This window comes from Enoplosus armatus, chromosome 18 (genome assembly GCF_043641665.1).
Source record: "Enoplosus armatus isolate fEnoArm2 chromosome 18, fEnoArm2.hap1, whole genome shotgun sequence".
NCBI lineage: Eukaryota > Metazoa > Chordata > Actinopteri > Centrarchiformes > Enoplosidae > Enoplosus > Enoplosus armatus.
In genome coordinates, this window is record NC_092197.1 from 5,499,325 (window position 1) to 5,521,762 (window position 22,438).

At 40.2% G+C, this 22,438-nt stretch overlaps 2 protein-coding genes across 2 annotated transcripts; one reads left to right on the forward strand and one right to left on the reverse strand.

The window, feature by feature from the left end:
- The first annotated feature begins 233 nt into the window (after positions 1-233).
- Positions 234-12,400, forward strand: ttc33 (tetratricopeptide repeat domain 33). The gene is made up of 5 exons (XM_070924948.1): positions 234-302; positions 754-981; positions 5,062-5,143; positions 8,298-8,429; positions 11,210-12,400. The coding sequence occupies exons 2-5, from the start codon at positions 755-757 to the stop codon at positions 11,582-11,584; spliced, it is 816 nt and encodes a 271-aa protein (XP_070781049.1). The 5' UTR covers positions 234-302; position 754; the 3' UTR covers positions 11,585-12,400.
- A 3,129-nt stretch (positions 12,401-15,529) lies between these two features.
- Positions 15,530-19,334, reverse strand: ptger4b (prostaglandin E receptor 4 (subtype EP4) b). The gene is made up of 2 exons (XM_070924209.1): positions 18,416-19,334; positions 15,530-17,118 (listed from the first exon to the last, which is right to left on the reverse strand). The coding sequence occupies exons 1-2, from the start codon at positions 19,193-19,195 to the stop codon at positions 16,549-16,551; spliced, it is 1,350 nt and encodes a 449-aa protein (XP_070780310.1). The 5' UTR covers positions 19,196-19,334; the 3' UTR covers positions 15,530-16,548.
- Between the last annotated feature and the right edge of the window lie 3,104 nt (positions 19,335-22,438).

Genomic DNA, 22,438 nt, shown 5'->3' on the forward strand with positions numbered 1-22,438 from the left:
ACTGTCTTGAGTCATCTCTGTGGTGCCATCTAGTGGGCAAATCTTTGCGTTACACTTTAGTAACGACATTTCCTGAAAGTATTTTTAGTGTAGTAAAATATTTATTTTCTTTTTTTCACAGTTAGCGTCGTTAACATGCATCACGTGATCGCAACTTTAAAAATACGGTACGTGTTTCTTTAAGAGACAACGTAAACATTTCCACAGCTTCCGGGTCATTAATCTGAAGGGTCACCAAATATGGCTAACCATTAGCTTCCGTTAGCTTGTCCGGTTGTATCCACGGAAAGCTGTAGGAGTCTGTGCGTATGCCTTCCCTCCAGACCATATTATACTGTCCTAAAATAACAATATGAAATGTGTTGTGTTGTTTCAAAATTAAAGCAAGTGCAACGTACGGAAGTGTTAAGAGTTTGGGCAAGTGTTAGCTAGCTAGGTTACCATAGCTAACATTAGCTAGCGTTGTTGTGATAGGGTTTTTGTTTATTGAAGAGTCTGAGGGTTGTAGCTGTTAGATAACTACCTATATGCCCTGAATTTAAATAAGAGAAAACTTATTGTAGCAGCCGTGCTAAAATTTAGTCGCCCAGATTACCGGGTAAGGTACCTGGGTATCTTTAACAATAAGCTAAAACATATAGCAGTTTTCTGATATTTATGAATTTCTGATTGCATACTGAGATGAGGTAGGATTTCTGGGCATAGAGCGTGTGACCGCTCCCACCACCCAACCCCACTGCCTTTTACCCACAGGATGGCTTCATTTGGCTGGAAGAGGAAAGTTGGTGAGAAGGTTTCAAAGTCAGTGGTGCAGCAGTTTGAGGCTGAGGCAGAGAAGGCTGAGGATGATGGACCAAGTCAGGATGAGGACGTGGACTGGCAGCACGCCATCAAACGACGGCGGGAGATCCTGCTGGAGGACTGTGCAGCCAAGAGCAAGAGGCTGAAGGATGAGGGGGCAGTGCTGGCTGAGCAAGGCAGGTGAGGGATTCTGTTTAAAGCTGGCTGTTTTCTGTGTTTGCTGTGTGAACATCATGTCAGTGACAGCTTTCAAAAATAACACACAGACATACAAACAGCCATTATTTGCAACCATCAATTTTGTAACATCTTTGTTAAATTGCTTGTGTACAGATGCACGTATTAATTTTAGAGAGAACTATTAGCTGTTGTGTGAGTGACAAGATTAGTTAGGATTTTTGTTGTTTATAAATCAATCTTTATAAAAATGCACAGTGTACTGTTAAATCCTAGGCATTGAATATTTGCTCACCTGTTGCTTGGATAAAAAGGACTAGTGTTGAACAAACAAGCGTCATGCATATGCTATTATTTCCTTTGAAAGACATTCTCCATACAGTGAGCCCAGTTTAATAGCAAGCATGATTACAACTTTATTTTATTCTATGATACGGAGGTCTTCCTGCCTGTGTGCTGCTGGATTCTTTATGAGGACTACTGGATTGGATAGCAGGGGGCTTAATTACATCTTTGTGAACCATCAGCTGCTCATCTTCTGAAGCAGGATCTGCTGAAGACAAGTAATTAGGGATTTTACTGTGGGAAAGGAGGGAGAGAAGAGTGCAATGAGGATAACTACCCTTCCAGCTAACACTAAGACTATAGAATAGCCTAAAGGAGTTCAAATTTGCCAATAACTATAGACGTGTGATACTAAAAATCTTCCAAAGGAGGGCACCATTGTACAGAGCACACAGACCTGTCTAACACAGACTTGCTAATAAAGATACGCATTCAATAAATATTGTATTCAAAGGCACTGTAAACTTAGAGCCATTTAAGCATTTGAGCTTTTTCCTCCACTTTATTTAATGGCTTTTATGTGAAAGCACAAGGTGTGTTTTTGTATAGATTTGGATTTCAAAAACCCAAAGAGCTGTATTCCTCCCAAAGTTGGGATCAGTAAATGGATATAACAACAAGCTTTTCTCCAGGCCTATGTTTGATATGAGGGGGTAAAAAAAACAAACATGGAGCAATTTAATGAAAGCTTGTCAAGCAGAAAGTGATAAGAAATTACATGTTTAAACCCCCTGAAGTTTACTGTTGGGGAGAGTTTGTTATGTTGAATAATGGTAACCAATATTATTATTATAAGCGATATTTCTCTGCTTGTGAATTTAAAAAATGATTTCCGGCGCCACTTTTAGTGTTTTATTGTGTGTTGTGTGGCTCTGGCAAAAAAATCCCTCAGCTGCCTTTATATAAAGTTGGCTTTTTTTGATTGACCCAGATGTAAGAAAACAAAATAGGCCTCCTTCAGGAACTGTTATCTGATATTTCTTGATAATAATTGACCTTTTTAGCCAAATAAGAATCATTTTGTGACCCCCCCCCCCCCCCCCAGTCCAGAAGATGTAATGTCGTTGCCCTTAGTGACCTGTAATTGTATTTGCAAGGAGAAACTGGATTTTGCCGGGGAAATTATATCTTGCTGCTCCATAATGGCTGTTGAGAGGTTTGAGATGGTGTCTGGTTGAGGATGTCAGCCAGGAGTTTTTCTCGTCTAACGACATTGACCTCTGATGTCAGTCTGTCATTACCAAGTTTGGATGCACCTGATGTAATTGAAGACCTCCTCTAGTACCTGTTTGTGATCTGTAGCTCCTCTTGAGTCACACCGTGTGCAGATACTTTTGGCTGTTTTTCAATGTTTTTAAGGTCAACAGACATTTACAAGGGTCGCGAGTCACAGTGAGACCCAGTTTCCTGTACTCCCACAATTACAGAGGGTTTACCAACCACAGTCAATATTAAGCTAGATTTGGCAGTGTACATTTTTAACTGTACGTGAGATTTTGCCTCTTGAGCAGTACACAAGAATATTATAAACTCTCTACAGACACAGTAGTCTTCATATGGCAGCCAAAAATGTTTTCTGTAATATCGGCTATTGCTGCCATGCTCAGTAGAATCTTAAGGGTGACAGTCGTTGTTGTATATGCATGAATGTGCTGAGATGCTGAGTGACACTTTTATTCACGAACTGTGAAGAAAATAAAAAAATACCCATTGTCTGACTGACTGATAAATGAGTGGTTGAACAAACAAACACTCAAAAAGAATACTCACAAATATGCATATTAATTAATTAATTCTGGGCTATTACTTATTGCTCACCGCTGAATTGAGAGTTGAGCAAAGTTGATTCAGAGTCTTTAGGCTTCTGAACATGTAATAGTCATGCAAAGACTAGCAATGCTCAACAGGCATTTGCTTGACACTGTTGTCATTTCAAAGAGGTCGTACAGAAGATGATTGACAGTTCTCTCCTTCAATCACGTATCAGCTGGAAACTGTCCAAACTGAAAGACCAATGAAATTGTCTGAAAAAAGAGACCATGCAGTTGCAGAATTATGCCTCACTTTATTTATTTTTAACAGTGGCTTGGGAGGTGTGGGAGTTTTGTGAGGCAGCAAGTCATATCATCATCCAAATTCTCATCATAGTTTTCCGATTTGTCTGGCTTCCAGCTGCCATGCTGAGTCAATTTTTTTCACACTGAGCTTGCAAGATGCAATCTGGCTCTCGGAGGCTATTTGAAATGTTCAACATCTTCTGAAGGCCTGTTTTGTTTTTTTTGTGTGTGGATAGATTAGTCAGTTTGCTGGTTTAGTGTTGTCATCGTAAACACGTGTTGGGGAGCAGTGTGTGAAATGGTCATAATGTGCCAACCCTCTGCTCTTTTCAGCACAATACCATGCTGAGTTGTGAGAACGGTAGAGGTGTCATTTTTTAGCTGTCATGCTTCATGCAGTGTAGTACTTATTGCTTAATTTCCTCACATGGTTTTGTAGTGTCTTTTGCCTCATCTGTATTTCCACACTGCTCTGGTTCCGTTTCCTCACTTCTCTCTCTGACTGTTAAATAGCAGTGGCATATGTTTTCACAGGCTTGCTCTTTGTTCTGGCTGTAATCCGAGTTTTGTAATTGATCAGTGTTAATGGTCTCATTGTGTGGTTTTAATTGCTTTTGAAGTTTACAGGATATCCTTCTCCATAAAGCTATAAAAGACACGACAGACATCAGGATTTTACCTCATAATCTTTCCGAGCCTTTGTCTTGATCAGGCTATTGAAATTATTCTTGAGTCAATATTGACTTGAAGAGGAGAAGGTTCATAGAAGTGAGCATTCAAGTGTCCATTCAGTGTGTCTAAAAAAAAAAGGGAATATCTGCCTGTCAGAAACCTAAAGAATTGTGAACAAATCTATGCAAAATAGATCAGTAGACTACAGTGGTGACAGCTGCTTGGAGTGAGGCCGACTTCTGTACAAATGTATGCAAATCCTGTTTATTTTTCTACTGGCATGTCTGAAAAGGAGCTAGCAGCCAATCTCAATGTCTCACTAGCTCCGATAAACTGACGACATTACAGGCTTCCCTGGGAAGAGTTTGATTTGCGACATATCTGTTCACCTCCCTGGTCCTGTGTGTGTTTATTTAGCTTGCTGCAGCCCTTGTATACTCTGTGATACCATTCTGTCGGACAGCTGGACTGGTGTTGTGGAGTCTGCTGGCAGCTTTATTGTCCTGGGAGCTATTTCTCCTTTTTTCACTATTAATTCAATTTTATTTGAGTGAAAATAAGGGATAACTAAAATGCACAAAACACATGGGAAAGGGTGATGGTAAACATTAACATTAACATAAGACTCAGCCATGTTTCATAAAAGTCCAGTAACACAAGTGACTTTTCTATAACAAGAAATTACCAGAGAGAACAGCTTCATGATATCCACTGAGCAAAGAATATCCAAAGAATTGAACAGTAGCCAAAGTCAATACAAAGCTGTGTTTACCTCAGTGTAGTACAACATGTGCAACACCCTGTTCTACTATTTGTGTAGGGCGTTGAAATCGTTGTTTTTCTTTTTAAATCATAGCCAATAAACATTCATGCCCTATAAATAGTTCAGATGCATGGTTGTTTAGTAGTGTGTCACACTGCAAAGCTTCCCCAGTATACAGTGTACCTGTTGCAGCCAGGTTATGCTTTATGACGCCATGAACAAAATCTTTTTGTGTGTTTTCTTTAGGCACTGGGAGGCCATGAAGAAGTGGGACGAGGCCATTCAGCTGACTCCAGACAACCCAGTACTGTATGAGATGAAGTCTCAGGTATATTATAAACCTATATTTTACTATTTACACATCTTCTCACTTCACTTCTCACTGCTCTTTTTCTTTAAAGGATACATTCACATTTTTTAAAGTCTGTCTAACGAGAGTACTTCACCGATTTAGCATATCACTCCAATGACAAAAAAAGGTTCAAAATCGATGCAGCAGAAAAATAAAAATATTGTCTTTTTATTCCATGTATACTTCTTCCTTGTCAAAACCTGGTGCTTACATTACCCATAATGCAACCCAACCATGGACAGTTTTATGAGAGATTCGGGCATGTTATGCTACTAGTGGCTAATGTAACCACGAACCGCTAGCCACTTGTTTTTTACTCCACACCTCCAGATTATTTTCAGTTTTCAAACTTGTAGTCTCCAACCGACATTTATTTTGTGCAGCTGCCTCTGGAGCCACAAAAGGCTTTATACAACTTCTTTCACATATGCAGTAGTACTCCCCAAGACCTATAAACAGACTTTGATGTGTAAAATGTTGTTCCCCTTTAAAACAATAATCCTATGCCCATATGTTCATTGAAATTGTTTTTGGTTACTATAATCATTCCTCTTAAGATGCTTTCTTAACGCAATTTTTATGTAAATTCGCTTTTACTTCCATTGAAATGACTTTAGTCAGTCATTCAATGTACGCATGGTCATGTGAGTGTATCAAGATAGACTTGAAAAGATGTGAGCCTCTGTTCGAAGCAGCCAGTCTTTGGGTAATGTGGTTAAAATTGTCTTTAACCACATGGTGGATACACGCTATGTTTCTGCCGTTTCCTGCTATAGTACAAGCATGTCTAAAATGTAATGCAGTCCCACTTCCTTCAGAGTTTGCGGGTGTACTTTCTGGGTAGGATGACATATTCAATAGGGGTTTTGTGTTCAGGATATGCATTTACACAGTAAATCACTCACTTGCAGCAACTTGTTTTGCAGCTTGAAATTTCAAGACAAGTGGACACATATTCCGTTCATGTCCTTTGGTTTGGGTATGCTACTTAACTGACCACCAGCATGCTGTGTATGTACTGTGTATGTACTGTGTATTGTGTGTGTGTGTGTGTGTGTGTGTGTGTGTGTGTGTGTGTGTGTGTGTGTGTGATTATTTATCAGCCATTGTGGCCACATAGACCCCCTCTTAGCTGTCACTTTGGTATGCTTTTAAGCTAGATAAGTGATATCAGGACAGTGAGGACACCACTGAAAGTCTGCAGCATGTTTCCAACAGCTCTAATGTTTTGGCTTTTTAGCTCCATTTCCTTGTTCCTTTCACTTCCTCTTCTTCCTCTCTGGGTCAATATCTTCTGTGTCTTTGAATCTTTTTTTGTCCCTTATCCTGCCATCATTCCTCAGCTGCCACTTCTCTTTTTTCTTCTAACATAGGCATCTTTGAAAGCATGGTTCCCATATATTAGTAGACAGATGGACAGAGCTCTCTCCATAATTTCTTATTCATTTACTACAACTAACTCAATAAAATCTCTCCTTATAGCCATAGACTTTCTCATCACATGGAGTATTGTATGCCTAATATAATATTATCCATTATAGGATATTTGAGAAGGAAATCATTAGAAGACCAGGCCTGGAAAGCATCACCACAAAAGGGATCTTTTCCCCATGCTATGACTGATTTGAAATATGACATTTGCACAGGCTTCCGTTTTTGCTTAGATTCAGCCACAATGTGTTTGACTACACACATGTAGCACTTCTAACCTATATTGTCCATTAGCAGTGTTGATGTTATTGACATTCATTAGGCTGAGAATAGGCTGACCTCATCGTATTCCCATTACTGACCCAGATGATGAGGATGGTTACACTGACGCTGGTCATTTAGTTCCCCTCATCACTTTCTTCACATTTAACTCAATCTGTATTGTGTGTAATACGTCCCCTGTATGTCTGCCACCGCAGACTGTTGTGCGCTCTGGAGGAAATTGGCTCCATTTGTTAAAGTGTCACCACATCTTCCTGGCAATATAAATGACTTCAGCCTAAAGGGGATCGTGCTGAGAGTGAGAGGTGACCCTTTTGGTTGTGGCTTATCACTGGACGTGCCTATGTATCAAGCATAGGTATCAAGGCGATAATAAAACTTCTACCAAGATTTCGGACCTTATGAATTTAATTGTATCATGCAGTGGTGCTATTCTTGCATCTTAATTTAAGTGTTACAGAGATAGACGCTGCGCCTCGCTCATTTTAGTTCTGTGGTTTCTTTGGTTAAAAAGTGCACTCATGTCTCTGAAAAATATGTGAACAGATAGTGAGATCAGGCACTGAAACCAACAAGAGTACACTCTGTTGTCACACTTTCATTCTAGCATAGCGCTGCTCTTTTGATTGTTATGCAAATACATAAATACACAATGGTATAAGCTCCTTGACAGCTTGTTCCCTACATGACAGCAAAGCAAAATTAAAAAGTATCCCAATAAAACTGCATGCATTTATCTACTTAGTGTCTGAATAAAAGTTGATTCAAGATGATTGACACTGCTGGCTCTGGCAAGCTTAAAGAGGTTAATGAGCTCAGTGCAGCACTGTCATGTAAGAGAGTAATCATGTGACCATTACTGTGCTATTGTTCCACACTGTACAGTATGTCCTTATGGTGAATGAGTTATGTCACTAGGCTGCAACCAATTATTACCAACCGCAACAGCGTGTGGCTGGTATTGTTTTCACCTTGTGAGTCTGTGTGTGGTGTTTAGATTTAGATTTTGTCAACATGATAACATCACAACTGTGCAAGATGCAAACTTACAGGTGTGTAGTTGAGATCAAAATGAAAGCAAAGATGGGTGTGGTCCATGCAAAGGGTGCTGGAAGTAATGGGGTAAAAAGTAGGGAAAGGGCCACCCCCCTTTGGTTTTAGCGTGTTGTCTAACACTGTGTCTACACAGGCGGCGCAGTGAAAGCAGCACGTTAGCAGCTAAGTAAAACATGACTGAAATGCCTCCTGTGTAGATCCGCCTCAAGCACTGTTCAAGGCTAATACAATGTAGAGGAGTAAGCCCAGGTCTTTCAGTAGGACAGTCATTACATCATCTTAACAATAATGTTATTTACTTTGCACATGCTGTGTTAACACTGGGAATCACACTTTTATCCTTTGTCATATTTCGTCACAGGTATTGACCATTCTGCACGAAGTGTTCCCTGCTGTGAAGGCAGCAGAGATGGCAGTGAAGTTCCGCCCCCTTTGGTGGGAGGGCTGGCAGACTCTGGGCCGTGCCCAGCTCAACCTGGGAGAGGTGGACCTGGTGAGTGTAGCTGGCAATACACTCCAAATGAAAACAAATTAGAGTACGGCATGTTCACAAAAGCTGTCGAACTGCTATCGAATTCAGGGCTGCAAACAAATGTGAGTACTAGATGGAGGAGACATGAAAGAAGGAAACAACAGAACCTGAAAAAACAATTGCAGAACATTGTTGAGTAATTGCACGTGACTGTGTATTAGATGGCTGAGCCTGTGCTCACGGTGATTAAAACCAAATGTATTGCTTGGTTGTATTCAAAAAAGCGCCATTTTGTCTGTGCAAACACACCAAAATTCAAGCACATATAGACCAACATCCACCCAGTAGTGTTGCAGAACAATTGATGGCTTCTTGCTCAGTCAGTCACTAATGATCTTCATCAAAATGTCTCAATTTTGAATGTTTGATTTTGCAATGAGCTGTTTTTGTAGCTGACTATAAATCAGTTAAATTATGTCAGTGATTTCTGTTTACTACTTTTTGCAAACTCCCAGCCTCGGAGATGAAGTGCCTCTTTCAAAGCACGCCCAGGTGCCTGGGGCTTGGAGGATTGCTTAAATTGCCCCAGAACACGCCGGGACCTGTGGGTGTATGAAACCTGCAGATCATCGTTACACTGTTCGCCCATCTAGAGCCAAGCAAACAGGGCTGAACTCCGAAAGCCTCAAGCTAATGGCACTGTGTGTTGAGAGAGAGACCTGTCCTAGGGCACCAAAAACAACAATAGGAAGTGTTGAAAGTTACTTGAGCTCAAACTAAACCAAATATAGACACACCTCCTTGTATATTGAAGCTATTGGGAAGGGAGGGAAAAAGATTGCACATCTATTTTTAGCTAGGCTTGTTCTGTCGAGTTTTAAAGCTTTGTATGCATCAACATGTTCGAGTGGTGCCTGTTTGCGCAAATGTGAGTGCAGTGATTCCCCATTTTTTTCTTTCACGAGTCTGTTCTTTTCCTTCCCTTTTTTCATTTACCCTCCTCTCTGTCTCACTCGAGGAAAATGGAAATTACCCAAGTAAAACAAACATATAGCTTCTGATTTTGTTTTTCCTCTTCTTCTTCTCCTCTTCTTTTGAAAATATTGGAAAGTGACATTGACAGCTCTGTCACCATTTATCTGTCTTAAGTTTTTTTGGCCAGGATTTTTCCAGGGAAGCCAGTTAATCTGCCTACTGTGGCATTTTGTCTGTTGAAGGACTACTTTCGAAATACAGACTTGATGAGACTCTTGTCTGTTCAAGATGAAACGGGATATGTTGTTTTGGGCACAGACAGTTTCATTTGTCAAAAATCTTTTACAGTTAACCTGTCAAAGACTTTGTCAGTTGAACTTGACAGTGCAGGTTATTTATGGTATGGGTGCTGAACATTTCACATGAAGTTAATGTGAGATTCCCGTTGATAAGACGGCTCAGTCTTTTACATGGAATCCAATCAATTAGGTTCGTACCAGTTTATTTTTTGTTTATGAAGATACTAAATTACTTAGTGAAGATGATCACTTTGCAGTGTAGTCCCTATTTTGTTAAAGCTGTTGTTTAGGGCCAGCCTTTTAAATGCTTGATGTTTGAAGCATTAATAACACTTCCTCAGCCTGACCTTTACCACAGTTTGGCCTCGAGGCTTTTGTTCTAGGGCTGACTGGATTTTCATAAGAGGTGTGGCTCACGGTATCACTGGGAACAGGTGCACCTGAAAAGCTGAGCTTTCCTCATTAGGATGAGAACTTATGAGATGTGTCTTCTCAACTGTGCATAGCGCTTGTAGGGGTAATCTAGTAGTTTAGCATTGCATGATCCTTTCTGTACTGCACTCTGTTTTGTCCACCTCAGCCTGCTAGTGTTACTACTAGCCCTTTATCTCTCCTCTCTTTTTCTCAAGCATTCACAAAACCAATGACAAACGTTTTATCAGCTAGTCAATAATGTGGAACTTGTAACAGGACAACATTAAATTTGGCTGTTGAACTTGAAAGTAAAATCTATAACACAACTGACCAATCGAGAGTGGACTGAGTTTTGTAGTTCCAACAACAACAAAAGAGTGATATGTCTTCTCTAGTAAAACGCTCCGGCTGTTATACACTTAACTTGTAGTGTTCTTTGTGTTACATTTAGTTGTTTTGTCTTCACTGGCTGGTGCTAATTCATGCAAACTGTAGGTCCTAAAGGGAGATAACATGATCTGGTGAACTACTGATCAAGGTAGGTGTTCAAAGTCCAGCCAGGGTCATGTGAATAAATGTGAACTCTTTAAGGTGGAGTCTGATTGGCTTCATTACCATATTAACATGGACCTTTACACAACTATTTTTCTATCCCTCAACTTCAGAATATGCACAACTGATTTCAGACATCTGTCAGAATTGATTTATGAGCTCATTAGTGATCTCAAATAAAACGTAGGGATGGACTTATTTCACAGGCAGCAAATGGTCACTCAATTGGAGCCATTTGTATTTCTGTTCAATAGGACAATAAATTTCACATTGATCTACAAGGCCACAGTCAGCTAAGAGATATTGATGTCTTCTTAATGAAACCATAAATCCGCCTGCAATGCAGCACAAAGAATGTTAGGGTCTTGCTAGTTGTCTTGCTGATGATGCACCCACCTGCTCATTCAGCTGCACAGATGCCAGCGTCACACTGTTCATCTGTGAGAGTTACAGTGAACCCACAAAGAGGCCCGAAAGAATTTAGCTAAACATTCAATCTGTTGTAGACTTTAAACTTAAACTGTGTCTGAATCCTGATCTCTTGCGGTGCTGTCCCTGCAGGCTGTGAAGTCCTTCCAGGTCGCGATCCACCTGTGCCCCTCGGAGCGCACACTGTGGCAGGAAGACCTGGCGTGGGCGTGCAGGTTACAGAAGCAGCACTTAGCAACCGAGGAGAAAACTCGACAAGAGGAGGAGACCAAAAAACAGATCCTTAATGCCCCTGAGCTCGAGCAGGACTATGATTTCGAGTCTGATGAGGTGCTGGCCGCCTGCGAGGCAGTTGCTGAGCGACAGACACGCTATGAGGAGCTGAAGAGGACCGCCGTGGTCATAGACGCTGAGGGAAATATAAAAAATGTAGTCACTGGGGAAGGGGGATCAGAGGACGCAGCGACACCATCAAAGGAACAGTTTGTCAAAGCAAGAGGACTTTGAACTGGTCTCAGCATGAATTGATTGTCCTGGTTACATTTTTTAGGACTGAATGATATTATTTCTGAAGCCACTGTGAGCGTGTGAAGCTATAGCATAAAAAATCTTACAGAAGAAAACAAAACAGAACTGACAAATTCTAGTGAAGGTTTATGTGCAACAGACTAAACTACAATTGAAGTTTGTTGTTTTACATTTTCCATCTCTTTAATGTTAATGCATTAAATGTGCATGTTAAGTTTTTGCATGCACACACAAAGATATTTTTAGATCTGTTCTGGCTCATTACTGTAGGTCACGTTCAGTTCCAGACGCCAAGAAAACAGCTTGTCAGTAAACGTCCGTCCGTCACAGAACGAGAGGCTTCAACTCACATCTAGCTGTTTAGCTTGGTTGAAATTGTTAGCCTTTTCATTTGGGATTTCTTCATAAATTTTAGACTCAGTTTACATAAGAAATGTACAAATAAAGAAGGGTTAAAACAAAAGCTCCAATCACACTGGAATTATCCTATAGATGAAGCAGTGAAAAGCTGCTAACACATTAATGAAGAAACACAATCAAAGTTAAAGCTGTTTGCTTCTATAGTACATTAAATTAATTCATCTTTCAGAATTTAGTGTCCTCCAGGATTAAGGTATATGAACACAAATCAAAATCAAGAAAGAGAGGTGGTAGAGATTTCACTGAATAAAATAGTTCCCGGGCCAGAAAAATAATAATGATAAATAGTCAGTTAAGATAGTCTAATGTTAATGTCCTGTGAGGTTTCGATGTTTCTGTGTTTGTCAAACAGGTTGTTGCTGAAAAAGATGTAATAAATATGAATCAAAGTATGTGATAGTTCTCTGTGTTTCCTGCAGTTTCCTTTCCTTGTGGACTGTTTTGAGTCCAGTGGTTATTTTGTTCTCGTTTTCTGGAGATGATTTACTAGATGAAGTTGCTCCAAGGTTAGGGTTAGGTTATCATAATTATTAATGAGTGAGTTAGTGCAAGTAACAAGACTAAGAGTCTACAGACATGCTAACAGCTCTGTGAGGCTGCATAGGCACATCAGTGCTTTGAGCTAAAAGCTGAGAATGCTAATGCTTACCAACTTAGTTTAGCATGTTTGCATGCTAACATTTCCTAATTAGCGCTAAACACAAAGCACTGTTGAGGCTGATGGCAATGTCATTAGTTTTACAGTTATTTGGTCATTTGCTCTTATGTTCTGGTGGTGATGGATTGAGTCCCAGTTTCTGTGTGCTTTAAAGGTTCATTTCAGTGGAAAAGAAAATTTAAAGATGTCATTTTCAGTCTCAGCTCTCAGGCAGCTGGTGCTCCTCAGCTTTGTAGGGCAGCGTAAATATATAAATAATTGAGTTCCTATAAAAGGGTCAGTGGAAGTCCCAAGATAAGGCAGGTTCTGTGTGAATAACTCTTAAAAACTGGACCTGAACATACACACATACTGTATATATTTCTATGGTTAGTTGGCACCATTGGCAGGTCATGTAAACATGCAGCAATGGTTATGGTTTCTGCCAAGGGATAATTCTAAACATCCTTTTTTAAATGGAACAGTATTCAGAAGCTTCTTGTTGGAGGAGCAGATGACTGCAAAAAGTCACAAAGTCAAACTGGACCGATGCTGTTTTATACACAGAAAAGCAACTGACAAGATTGCTGCACACTAATTACAATACAAAGTGCGAGCCTTCATTTTAAAAATAGGTCAAGAGACAAAGCGAACACATCTCAACAAATTGATCTAAATTAAATACAAATATTAAAACAAAAAAAAACATGATTAGATAAGTCGTCGCACCCTTACCTGTGACACACCCAAATCATTGCTGGTGCAGCTTATTTTTAAAAAAAAGGAGGTCACCTGTGTATAAATAGGGTGTGCCAAGGGATTTCAGGTTAAATACACATGTATCTGGATGGTTAGTTTCTTGGGTAACACTGTATGATGAAGGCAAATCTATGACTAAGCTCATTGGAAACTGGAAGGAATAAAGAAAGCCCATTTAATTTAAATTGGTTTATTTGATTGTTGTTAATTGTTTGACTGTTTTTTTCTTTTTGTTTCCCTTTATGTACAGTAGCTTTAAAGTTGTTACAATCATCTTATGCCACACTGTCTGACAATATCAGGTTTATATCCTGTATTGGTTTGTTCCCACTCTTCAATGGCGCCAACAACAGGTCAAAGTTTTCACTTCAGCTGTGAATATTTCAACATCTTCTGGATGGATTGGTACAAAATTTGGTACAGACATTCATGGTTCCCAGATGATGAATCCTACTGACTTTGGTAATCCCTTCACTTTTCCTGTAGTGGCACCATAAGGTTGACATGTGGTTTTGATAGAAATATCTCAACAACTGTTGGCTGGATTGTCATGAAATTACAATGTTTGGTTGCACAGTGAAATACTGAACTATTTGCTACATCTTCAAGTCTCTGGTAATGCTTATCATGACCTTAGCCTTAACATAGTCTAAATAGATCTGAAGATCTCAAATACTGTTACCATTTTTATATCCATCATTTCCTGTAATTTCCCATTGCTCTTGACTCCATTCCTGAGCTAAAAGGCCACATCATGAACACTCACAGCTGTTTGAGTGGCATCTTCTAATGGCCGATTGTTTTCACAGGCTCCCCGTGGCCGGGTTTTAAATGTCTAAAACAGCCTGTCACATGTACTGTCGTGTATTACTGGCGTTAGCTGATGAGGTGGGGAAAGAGGGGACAAGTTTCCAAGAAGAATCATTTTTCCTTTCACCCTTAAAATCCTATCACAACTGTTTTGTCAATCACTTTCCGGCCTCCAGAGAGACTCGACAGCTTTAACAGATATCTCAGTCTGAGGTCACAGCTCTCTCTGATGGGATATTATTCTCAGAAGGAGGTTTTTACTGCTCTCGGAAGGCTCTGGACACCGGCCACATTGGACCCGGTAATCTTCTGGGGTGAAGAAACCATCTGTGTGCAGGTGAACGATGCCATGCCACCTGAACTGGCTGCTGGTTAGAAATGTGTTACAGCCATCAGTGCTGTTGTAGATAAACGGGACAAAAGCTGATCGATTTTCTCAGCAGCTAAATGGCACCGACAGTGACCAGCTGGCAAACGAAAATGTTACTGTAAGGCATTTATTTTAAGGCCTGGTTTGAATTCTGTTCTGAGACATTGAGAAATTAATTATACAGTAAATAGCATTAATTAGGGTTTTCCTAAAAAAGCTTTGCAGTGTGTATTTGCACGTGACTCTCCAGCAGGTTCAGTTGTTTTGATCAATAAAGATGTGACTGCCATCCATTAACCTCAAGTGATCAGTAATTAATTTAATTTCCTTCATCAATGTCGCTCCATTGAGGACTGATCAATATTTCATTTTCAGCAAAGATTAATTGAGGCAGTTGCCAGCAGAGGCCTCATGCAAGTTAAATAGATTTTGCAGACACAGCAGGGCTGCGATGAACGATTATTCTCATTTTCGATTAGTACGGAGATTATTTGCTTTTTTAAAATGCCAGAAAATAGTGAAATATGTCCAGTGCCATTTCCTAAAGCTCACGGTGATGTCTTAACATTACTTGTTTTGTCTGACAGTCCAACAGCCCCGAAACCCTCCAATAATTGTATTTACAATAATAAAAGCAGCAACTCCTCAGATTCAAACTGGTGCAATTTGGCCATTTTCGCTTCAAAAATGACTTATTCAGTTATCAAAATAGTTGCCACTTAATTTTCTGTCCATCAACTAATCGCTTAATTGACTCGTTTCATGTGTCCACTTTACAGCACACTGTACATATTCACCATGCATATATAGCTAAATATCATATACTTACACAGTATACATACCTCATTATCATACTAAACCTTGTGATTAACTGTTCAGTTTGAAAAAGAGTGACGCAAAACTTAATTCATATGAATATTTACCAACTTTTATTTTCAGTTTATTTATGAGTTTGGTACAACATTAGTCTTGAAATATGAACATGGCATTTATATCAATCTTTATAGCAACAATAGCATTGATGCCGTGTTACAACAGGAAATCCATTATAAGAAAAGGCAAAAACCTTTAAACTAATCAGACCGGAAACCTTATAATGTCTTCAATTTCCATTCCCCTTCTTAATTTCCCTATAAAATCTGATTAGATGAGAGGAATTACACATTACATTAAGGTGAAATAAGATGAAATTGGATTAATCCTTAAAAGGTAACTGAAAAGAGTAAATGACCAATTTTATAGTAACACATTACCTTAGGAGGCCTCCTAACATCCTCCAGTGTCTATATTGTGGGGAAGCCACAGTATAGCTGCCTTTTGTAATGAAATGCAGGGGGATGGTATAATTCTAGCTTTGATGTTGGCTCTGCTCTGTCGACCAGTTTGACCAAATTGTTTGCAAATGTTCCTACGTACCAAAAAAACCCAAACATATTCATCTTGTACCGATTTAAAATGGCTCCAAACTATCTGGACCTTCTCACAGAGAAGACAATAACGTACAATTTCATACTTAGAATAAATTAACATCACGGGACATTGTTCACATTTTAACATGAATTCTTTACAGTCATTGTGCAGGTTGTCGAAATGCTACAAGACAAGCATTACTAACAGCCTAGCAGTGGTTTTAGAATTCAAAAAGTGCAACAAAGGAGCTCCTCTACAACGTCTGTGGATTTGTTGATATAACTGTTATTGTACTGAAGTGTATTTAGTTATATGGTGTGTGTTGTGAGTTATGACTGAGGAGTAATACATTAATAATGGGTATCTAGTTCATTAATTTATCTGCCAATCGTCCTTTTATTAGCAGTCCACCAGATATCTACAGATTGATGGATGATTGTTCAGTCTTCAGATGCTTTTCCATTATTATCATGTCTCTGCTCTCATTAGTTCCTATCTTGTGTCAGTGGTGACTGCTCATGGAGATCACGCTGACTGTTATATGCATTTCTCCTGCACGTTTGCAGTCTCGCCTGTGAAGGTCACATGTAGAGCCGGGTCCTTGGGGCACATTGGAGGCTCTTTCATCAGCCTGCCTGGCTCTGTGTCTTCTAAATCACTCTGTGAAAGCCCCCTCTGAGGCCCCTCGACCTCCTGTAACGTCTGCACAGCTGGTGGCCTGGAGCCGCCCTGCGCCCCCGCTTGAAACGACCCCAGCCTCCCGGTGTTTCCCTCAGACGGGTACAGGAAGGTCTGTGAGGTGCTCACCATTTCCCGGAGCTCGCGTGACACCAGTGAGGGAGAATCCCGGGAGACGATGGAGGAGGAGAGGTGGCCGTCGGCACAGCGGAACTGACCGCCGTTCCTTCGCCCCCGCCCGCCCATCTTGCAGAACAGACACTTGATTTTCTCCATTAGCTTGAGGACCACTGTCTTTCGGAGCAGGATGTAGATCCAAGGGTCTAAGATGGGGTTGACAGAGGCCATGCGGATGGCCAGCAGGTCTTTATTCAACCCTAAAGGCTCTTCTTTCTGGTTTCTGTACAGCTGATTCACAAAGATCCTCAACTGGCGGCATATAAGAGAAAACAGCAAGTTTAGGAACTTAACAAGCATCCACAAGTTGTTTAGTTGTTACATAAAGGAACATGGAACAACAATGCAGAAACAATTTGAGCTTGTGTTTTAACAAGTCCAAATATGTCTACACTTAATTTACAAGAGTAAAATCATTGTTTATTTTACATATTCCTACATGGTTGGCATGGAATGGTCAAATCTAAATAGACACTTGGCTGAATGTAACTTCTGTGTAACCACAGCAGTGTAGAGATGGCAGGAGGCCAATAAAAACAGAGTCCCATTTCTCATCATCATTCATCATGAGAGAGCCTTTGGCCATTGGGCTTCCCCAGAGTCTAATAATCATCCTATCACAAAGCCAGAGTCAAAAGCCGTGATGTTTGACATTTCATCAATTAAAAAGTGACATGCCTAAAGGACAGGTTCCCCATCTTAAAACAATACCCACATTAAAGAAGATTTTGCTTGCTGTAATCATTCCTCCTGTTCCTACTGGCTGTTAAAATATCACGTGTGGGGGGGGGGGGGGGGGGGTGAAAAGTTCAGTCCATGTTCTGTGTTAAATGAATTCCAAGGTTTATCTGAGGTTACTGTGAGGGAATTTTGTACTAAGAATACTTTTTTTTTTAAAGATACTCACTTTTCTTTGTCTAACTGAGACTTATCATAAACCTTCGAATATATTTTTACACATCACTTCCATTGAAAGCTTTAGGAAGAGATTTCTTAGTGGCCAATGTGTATGAACAGGAGGAATGATTACAGCCAGCGAAACCTGTTTCAACGCACATATGGGCACCTGATGACTGTTATAAGACAGACAGTTTTAAACCTGTGAACATATCCTTTAATTCGATCACTGACTTCGGCCCCACAGATGCAGGAATGCCTGCTTGTCATTCAACACATGGGGAGATCTGGCTCAGGCTGAACTTTGAAGTGTGGATGAGAGCTGAAACTACAAACTCTCAGGGACTGTTTGCAAACAATACGTGCAAGTTGACACTAATCAATTCAAAGCCACATATTTTCCTATTACTGAAACTATGCAAATGACGTTTTTTTTTTTAAACCACTGAAAGGACTGAACAGACAGTAGGAACGATCTCACTTGTGCCTCAGAGAAATGCGTCACCTAACGCTTTGTTTTTATCGATGATGTTTTCATGAACTCTTAATGCATTTTCTTTCTCATGGTCTCATGACATTTTTACGCATAAACAACCTTTTGGCGCACATACCCGGTACAAAATGTGACTGGTTTAATGTTTCCAATACTCACCACTAAAGGTATGGAGCAGATGAGAACCACAGCGGAGGTCGCTATAAGCAGGATCACCATCTGGATCTCTGCGCCAGCTAATCGTCCGAAACTCCGTCTGCGCCTGAGCTCCGCGATGCGCCGCTGGTCTGTGCCCAGAGACGTGCGACGGATGAACCGCTTATGCATCAGGATCAGAGCCCCGCACACCATCACGTTGCATATGACAGTGGCCAGCACGATGACTGAGTTCACACCTGCGTACATCAAATTAAAAGCCGCCACTGTTGTGTTATTGTTCTGCCAGTCTATGAAACACCAGGTCCCCGGGTTCTGGCGCTTCACCTGGCCGATCCCCATGGCGGGCAGCGCGCAAAACACGACGTTGGAAAAGTAAATGCCCAAAAGAGTCAGCGCGGCGAGTTTCTGGTTGACGTACTCGTTGTAGAAATATGCGTGGTTTATTGCCATGTATCTCTCCACTGACATTGCGAACACAATGCTGAGCTGGACCAAGAAGAAGAAGAGGAGGATGAAGCCGGAGTACTGGCACAGCGGCTCACCTCCTGGCCAGGTGCCTTTCATGTAGGTGGCTATGGTGACGGGGCTGGCCAGCAGGGTGCCCAGGAGGTCTGTCACTGCCAGGCCACATACAAGTGTATAAAAAGTGGTCTCCTTTTGTTCTTTCCGTGATATTCGCAGAACCACGATGGCAATGACATTTCCCACCACCCCGAAAATGAACATAATCACCGGGATGGTGGGCGGTTGAAATCTCCCCGTTGCTGCCGTGGAGTTCATACCTGCAGGGACTTCTTTCACTGTTTCACTCTAAGCAAAGGTTCCCCTCTCAATTCCGAAGTAGTGACACTTTCCATTAATGCGCGTTCTCCAGGCTCTCCAACAAGAAGCAAATCCATCTTTTACGCACAGAAACAAAACTCCATAATCCGGCAGTTTCTTGGTGAAAACACCAGAAATCCCCAGGATAAATATGTTTACTCTAGTGGTTTTGGTTTGCAAGCGATGCTCCGATACTGCGAGCTGCGCTTCACGTTGCTGTCACACTCCCAACTGACAGGGAAGTTTCTTTCTGGGGCCACTGAAGGCAGCTCCTCCTCTGCGTTCCATTAAACCAGTGAGCTGTCTGAGACACAGTGTACAGCAAAGCACCAGGTTTCACTTCTTTATTGTCACTGAATTCCCCCATACGTTGTGCGCAGACCCGGCGATGTGGATCTATCACCATCCTCGTCATCACTAACACAAAGCATATGACCATATCACCTAAATTATGATGCATTTGTTTCCTGCAAAAATCACCTCATTATCATGTTTCATTTATAGTTTAATAGAGTCCTAGCCCCTTATTTTCTCAATAATATTCCAGCCTGTTTTCTGAAGTTTAATTTTTCTTATAGTGCAACAACACTCCTGAACATGTTAGTGCAGGAAAAACTCACTAGTTTTCGGAAAATAAGGTTTGTGGGACCCAATTGTAGCCAGAATTGGCCCAACAGTAGATAAGGTAGTTAAAATTAGCTCAACCTCGACCACTTACAACCATAAATCGCAGGTTACACACTGGTGCATCAGTACTTTTTAGGTAAATGATGCAGATTTCTTTCACCACCATGAAACACAAAGTGGAACAGGAACACAGAGACCCCAGCTTGTACAACATCACCCACTTAATATAATGTGATTCTCACTTTAAGCTTGAGAGTGAACAAAAACTCTGTCTGGAGAGCATACCGAGGAAACAGAGGACTGCAGATGAGTTGGACCTCTCTTTAAAAATGTGTCCAATCAGCAACAAAGTGAGATGGTAGTGATTCATCGTGAGTTGGCCAACAACGAGTATTTATTGTAATCACTTTCAAACAGACCATCGTAGATATAGCCTTCAAACTGACACAGACTACATCATTCTGAGATATTCCTTATGGTGGAACATAAAGTGCACTTATTCAAGTGCAGTTTTGAGGTATTTTACCAGAGTATTTCCTTTTACTTCTACTCTGCTTCATTTATTTGACAGCTATAGATACTAGTTACTGTGCAGCAGTGGTGAAGGAAGTTTTCAGATACTTAACTTTACTTAATAAGTCCTACATAAGTTTTACTTAGGCAGAAGTACAGAAATATTATCAGCAAAATATACCTTAAGTTTCTTTATGCTGCATGGTCCATTTCAGAGTCTTATATTGTTATATACTATGGTCACAGATAACATGTTATCAGTATTTTGATGTGTATAGGTTGAGGTTTACGGAACCCCTGCAACTGACAAAATGTAGTTAACAGGAAGCCAAAAATAGAACTGGATACATCAAAGAATACTACTACTTTATATACTAAGTACACTACTTTTATCTTGTCAAGTCGAGTTTATTTAGTATAGCACTTTTCAACAACACAATTCAATGTGCAACTGAACATCCGGAGCTTCAAATAGGTGGCAAATGATTACATAAGTGACCCTCTGTATGTACTTTATTAATTGACTTGACATGCTTCAGGCTTGTGGTGATGGCACTTCTTAACCACTGTTTCCCATCTTGTAAACACTTCACTGAGTCAGTTCAAGACTTAAGACTGCTGAGCGGAACCTCAATGAATTTTAAGTAAACTCTGCAAAAGAGCAAATATTTTTATTCAAATATATGTATTTTTTAATTTGTATATATATATATATATATATATATATATATATATATATATATATATATATATTAATTGAAGAAATATATCTATTTAAAATCAATCTAAAAGGAAATAAAGTTTTTAATTTTAAGTAGCGTGCAAACACAACTTTAAGACATGAACATTGCATCATCATCGGTGTATGTCTGACATTATTTTTGATGCTATATTTTGCAAGAGTGAAGACTTCTTTTTTTTTTTACTTGGTGGCAATCGGATTGTGTTCACCAAGAAACAGCTGCAGCAAATAAATATGTAAATGTTTTAAGGACGCTAGTCAGGAAGTTGATAGTGTGTTCACTGAATCAAACAGAAAAATACTGACGAATCAATTGTGGTATTTATGGTCTGTAAACAAAATGTTTTAGAGCAGGATGTTAGTGTTTGTATACTATCACAAAGCGGTGGAGTGCTCTGTGGTTGGTGCTGAAAATGCGTCATGTGCTCCACCAAATACTGACGAAACCTTCACAGAGGTATCGCTTCCTCTGACCTCGGGGTGAATTTTTCTCAATAACAAAGAGGAAGGGAACGCTTGTCATTCTTTGCTCTAAATATTACATATATACATTATGTTACAATAAAGTAACAGATATAAGTACGCTAGTTGTAGTAATAGTATAGTTTGTGAGCATGCACACTTGCATGGAAGAAACATGGTGCCGCAGGAAATTATATTTGAAAAAGCGGGGGTTGTATTATATTGTACGACTAGACAACAAACATCACTGTTCTTTTTTTGTTTGTAGCTTTAATGTTGCTATGTTAATGATGGTCCGTTTATTGTGTGTCATTTAGAGTCGGCCTGAAAAATGTTTCGTTAGCTCAGCTTAACCTACAGGAGTTTCTGAAGGCTCGTGTCACATGTTTTATTACCACAGAGGAAATCAGACGAGTCAAACGTGTGTCCTCTTCTTTGCTGCAGAAACACACGGATGACCGAATCGCCTGTCAAGCAGCCAAGAATTACTGCTGTCACAGGTGATGAGGAGCTCAAAAAGGCAAAATGAAAAATGCTAACTGCTGGAGAAAATAATTGTGACTTCTTCCAAGTCAAGAGCCTGACAGGAGTGTATGTGAGTATGTGACTGACAGACAAGCTACACAGATGTGGGATTTACCTTTTATGTCTTATAATCAGGGTCGTCTAATATTCGGGCAAATCTGATATATTTCTTCTAGAGTATATTACAAGATACTCTATCTGTGAAAAACATGAGAATCAACATCCCTCATGAACAGGTTGCTTATTATTGCCAAAATCACAGACAGCAACAGGCAAGTATGTTACTGTGCATATATAAAGATAATACTGCTTTATAATACCAGTTTCTTAGG

Bases quoted from the DNA above. Each gene is read 5' to 3' on its own strand.
- ttc33 (XM_070924948.1), top strand. From the start codon at position 755: ATGGCTTCATTTGGCTGGAAGAGGAAAGTTGGTGAGAAGGTTTCAAAG. The intron at 5,144-8,297 runs GTATATTATAAA...ATTTCGTCACAG, and splicing joins TGTATGAGATGAAGTCTCAG to GTATTGACCATTCTGCACGA. The intron at 8,430-11,209 runs GTGAGTGTAGCT...CTGTCCCTGCAG, and splicing joins ACCTGGGAGAGGTGGACCTG to GCTGTGAAGTCCTTCCAGGT.
- ptger4b (XM_070924209.1), bottom strand. From the start codon at position 19,195: ATGAACTCCACGGCAGCAACGGGGAGATTTCAACCGCCCACCATCCCG. The intron at 17,119-18,415 runs GTGAGTATTGGA...ATATGCCGCCAG, and splicing joins TCTGCTCCATACCTTTAGTG to TTGAGGATCTTTGTGAATCA.